The sequence below is a fragment of the Mesitornis unicolor genome, unplaced genomic scaffold (genome assembly GCF_000695765.1).
Source record: "Mesitornis unicolor isolate BGI_N332 unplaced genomic scaffold, ASM69576v1 scaffold3656, whole genome shotgun sequence".
NCBI lineage: Eukaryota > Metazoa > Chordata > Aves > Mesitornithiformes > Mesitornithidae > Mesitornis > Mesitornis unicolor.
In genome coordinates, this window is record NW_010191520.1 from 28,465 (window position 1) to 33,441 (window position 4,977).

At 33.8% G+C, this 4,977-nt stretch overlaps 1 protein-coding gene across 1 annotated transcript in view; it reads left to right on the top strand.

Annotated features, from left to right (window-relative positions):
* The first annotated feature begins 183 nt into the window (after positions 1-183).
* Positions 184-4,977, top strand: part of MIPOL1 (mirror-image polydactyly 1) — a 156,328-nt gene continuing 151,534 nt past the window's right edge. The window contains exons 1-2 of the mRNA XM_010186745.1: positions 184-188; positions 1,466-1,545. Coding sequence (XP_010185047.1) covers positions 184-188; positions 1,466-1,545 — 85 coding nt within the window. The remainder of the gene's footprint in view (positions 189-1,465; positions 1,546-4,977) is intronic.

Consider the following 4,977-nt stretch of genomic DNA (forward strand, 5'->3'; position numbering starts at 1 on the left):
GCTTCATTGACAGAAACCTATTTCTTGATATTAATAACCTTCTATATTTTCAGCTAATCCAAAAGTAAATGAGGAACTTAAGAAAAGATTGCCAACTCCAAATCAACACAGTTACACAGAATTGAAAAAGAAGCATACAGCTTCATTTGAGGGACTCTTGGAAGGCACTCAGTGTTCTGCGATATGAGGTGAAGTTGTTATTTTTTGATAAAACCTATGCATATCAAACCATATGCATTTTTTTTTACCATGGCCATTTATAGTTAACAACAAATTGGGCTAAGTATGTATTTTTGAATGCTTACTGTAAATGTTAGTGTTGAATCTTAAGCGTCTGTAGATTTTACTTTTTTATAACCTCAGAGATAAAAATTAAAACATTTGGTGCTATATAGGAAAAGAATTTCTTCTGCTGCTTTATTAGTTAGCACATATATCTTGGTATAATATGCTTGAATTTTAAAATGTGTACTTAATTTGGGTTGTTTTTTTTGAACTCTTACATTTATCAGCACAATGGCAAGTCTCTGGTATTTTCATGATCCAGCCACTGCCTCTTCAAGGCATATATTGTATCTTTTTAATAAATGTAGAAAAAATGTAGCAGTGAAAATATACAAAATAAGCACAACTACAAAGTTAAAGATGAAAAATTGTCCTTTGAATAATACATTTTAAAAGAGGTGCTTGAGTAAATAATAAAATTTGTGGTAAGCTTACTATATTTGCAAGATTCCTAATTTATTTACATTTCCTTGGGATACAGAATATAGTTGAATTTTTAACATGTAAGAGAGCATAGATTTTAATGCTCAAATCTTACCTAATAAGCATAACATTTTACTGTAGGTCTTGTTTTTGAGTATTGAGGGTTGTTTCTTGAAGATCTTTGATTATATGAACTACTGCAACTGTGTAATTAACTGTATTGTCTGAAGCAATATGTATGTAAATATTAGGATGGATTATTTAGCTGTTTGGAAAAACCTGCAAATTCAGGGTTGGAGTGGTCATGGGCCACTTTACCTGTATTTTATCTAGGAAATGAAATCAGGAGAAAGAATGTTGTAAAGTAAAGCGCATAGCACCATCTGTAATAATAACCAAAGTGAGCAGTCTCATTGCCTCTAGCAGGACCGCTCAGTGGAATTTGGGCTGTGCTCAGAACATGTACTTCCAAGACCAGACTCTAGAACAAGAAAACAAACTAAGAAATTTTCCAATGAAGGCATTACAGGCAACAGAAAGCTGAACCAAATCATTATAAAAATCAGATGTGTGAGGAAAAGGGATTTTACTGAGAAATATAATTTAGCACTGACTGTTAAAGTAGACAGACTTTATTGTCCTGTTATAAATATTTTAAAATCATTTGTCTTGTAAATTTTCTGTCAAAGGAAGGCAAAGTGTAGGTGTGTTATAAGATATTGTTTCAAGTTTATTTATCTAGTTTGCTTTATTTTAGCTCTGAAATCTTCAAGCAAAAGCTGGACTCGGTGCCAGATCAAACAAGTTCAGAAGAACAAATGGAGAACTGGTCAAAAGGTAAGGACTTCTAAGATATTAATAAGGAACCTCAGGTGTTGTACCAGTGCTAGGCAGTGACTGGAATGTATTTGTTCTTGCTGATATATGACTGACTTTGGAAGAAAAGAAGAAAAAAAAAAGCCACCCATGCACTGCCTCTTAAAAGTATTTGGGGTAGCAAGAGAACAGCTACAGGAATGTAAATCATCAGCTTTATTTTTATTTTCTGGGTTATTGAAAATGTTTTTATATCATTCTGAGAAGTCTTATTTACATTCTTAGTACATTGGGCTGTACTTTCCAACCCTTTTTTCGTAACAAATCTAAAGCCTATCTTGAAGTAACTTACTTGGCTATTCAAGCGTGGCTACAGTATGATTAAGCCATCTACTAATATTAATGATTTTCTCATTATTACTTCAACCGAATATAGGCAATAAGGTCAGCTTGGAGGTAGAGAGGGCCTTGGTTAACTTGGAGCTTGGTTCTTGGGATTTTAATCTCCATCAAGAGGGAATCATCTTTTTTTTTTTCTGGATAACCAAAATGTGGCTCTCTGATGTGTTCTTCTATGTTTCATGGCAGAAACGTAATAAATAAATAAATAAATGTTGAAAAAGCACTGAATTTGAGAGCATGTTATGTGACTGACTGGCTTTACAGAAGAGAACCGTCAGAAAATGGCTTGTGACTGGGTAATAATTTGTAGATTGAAGACAGGGAGAGACACAGGAAGGAGACCTTCAGTGCATCGTAAAAGGGTGGATTTTTTCCAGTGAATATCTGTGTAGGTTAAAAAAAAATGGAATGGGTGCGTCAACATCAAAGATGCCTCCTCTATCAGAGCCGGATAGCATCTTGTGTATTTCTGTTTTTGAATTTTATACTATGTATTCTTTCTTAAAAGAGAAATGTGAAGTTTCTCATGAATAGTCTGTTACTCAGAAGAAGGAAGAAATACTCGGTCTTGGAGATGATTAATTTCTTACATGTGTAGAGGAATTTCTATCTATATTATTGTGTAAAATAAACTACTTGTAGATCCCTTTTAATTCAGAGAATTTTGAGCTGTTACTGAGTGAAGTTAAAAATGTTTTTGAATCATATACTTCGATAACAACCCTAGTAATGGTGGAGTAACTTAGTGGAGAATTGGATTCTGACAACTTATGCCTTAAATGTGTAATGGCTTAATCAGATTTAGTATTTTTAGACCTTTAGGGGTCAGCATACCCTAAGAATGGTTCAAAAGGTTAACTTTTCCAAAGTAGGGAAGTGAATACCAGAAACTGATTCTCTGTGACATATCTTCTGTCTTTTTGCAAGAAATGGTAGTGTTTTGCTCACAGACACTTTAAGAACTGGGTAGTTACTGAGTTTCGTGGGTATTACTTTTCTGACACAGTAAGTTCATATTTTGTGCTGTTTAGAAAGCTATTTCTTCCAACCTAACACTTATATTATTTGTGTATCTGATTGAAGTTGTTACACAGACAAAAGAAAAATTGATACACTTTTTAGATCAGTCGTTAATAGGTCACATAATTCCTTAAGCTTTTACTCCTAGGGAGGTTTATAGAAGTGGTTATGGATAAATCTCATGTCATCATACTGGTTTGGATGAGGAACTTTTATCCTTAGAATTTTATTTGAGTATTAATTAAATTACATGTTCTTCTCATAAACATAGACAAATTACAACAATATGATGTTCAATATGTACCCTTGGTAGACATTCTGGTGCATTTTCTCATTGAACTACTAAATCAAACCAACTTTTAATCTTCTGTTTATATGTCTGTGTTTAGGTGTGTACCATTTTCTGTTCCACTTGATTTGTCATCTGTGGTGTCTTTCCTTTTAGAGGCTGGTACTGCACTGTATCTAGTAGTTTCTTGCTTGCAACTTGAAAGTTTAGTAGCTGTTTTTAGAATAACTCTATAATGATTTCTTAAAATATGATTTTTAATAACGTACTGAATACTTGGAGACAATTTTTTGTCAGAAAATTAAGGAGTGTAAAACATGTCTGAGATTAAATTCAGCTGACTAGATGAAAATTCAGTCGAACAATGAGACCATTAAAAAAACAGCAAATATGTTAAGTACAGAGAAGTGTTAGGTTTATGGTGGTTATGTGGGATAATATGTAACCTGTTAATAGATGTTATAAAATAAAATACTTGAAAGAAAGGTAGTGTTTAAGGGGAGTATATCTGAACTGTCTGATAGTTGAAATTTTCTTTTTAACTTTCTGAGCTGTTTGGAATACAATATGTCTGTGGGGATTGAAGACATTTGTCTCTGTTCTGGTATATTAGGAAGAGTTAAAGAACAGTCTACGTGGAAGGCTTATTATTTTGAGTTTATATCTAATGTAAATGTACTGTTTATCTCCACAGCACCTAGGTTTTTATATGAGGATAAGAATACTTGAAAGAATGTATCAGCATTGGCAGCAAGCCAGTGAAGACTATGTGATTTCCAAATGAAAAATATCCAGGATCCGAGCTAGAAAGCCTAGGACCATATTCCATGATAAAAACAAACTCATATGGGCAGATGGATGCCTACCTTTGCATTGCAAGGGCAGGGTGGGGCTGGGGGAGGAGGGCCGGAGCACTGCACCTGGGCGGAGCCGTTACTTTAGCAGGGTTTACAAGCATGACAAAAACTGCACAAACATTAATACTGTGAAAACCCAAAATGGAACCTGAAATTGGGTGCTTTTCGTAGGTGCATATACATTCAGGACTCAATATGCCAATTTTCCAAAGGAGTTAGCAGGATAGAAAAGTTGAGTGTGCAAATACTGGAATTAAATTTGTGTCTCATTTGACTCGTATCACGTACTGTGTTTGAATGGGTGCAGCTATACTTGTTCTGTATTCCACAGTCTTTCAGTGTTGCAGCGTTTCCTTTTGTGTCGTATTTCCAAGCATCTATGATTTTTAAGGACAGGGCACAAATTAGGTGAAGTCTTGGAATATCAAATACTGTTTGGTCTTTATTTACAAGAAAATTATAATTTTGCTGATTCCAAAATGAAATGCATTGTATAATTATTATTATTTGGAATTTCCTGAAACAAGATAATACAATTATTATTTTTAATAACAAAGTGCTTTACTTCTTTAAAAGGTGGTGGTTAAAATATTTTTCAAGCATAGAAATAAATAAATAAATAAATAAATATTTGTAAGCTGCTACTTAAAGCACATATTGAAATGTATGTCAGTGAACCAATTTCAACTGTCAACTCTTAGTTATGATCCATATAGACACTTTCACTGTAACTTGTTATCCTTCAAAAGAATGTTTGTGCAGCTTGTAAAAATACTTTAAAGTTGCATGTCTGGAACCTGTACTTCAGAGGCTCTTGCTTTAAGGAGGTGATAATGTAGTTTGGAACAGCGCTCCAGAATCAGCCTGTGTAGGGCAATGTGCAAA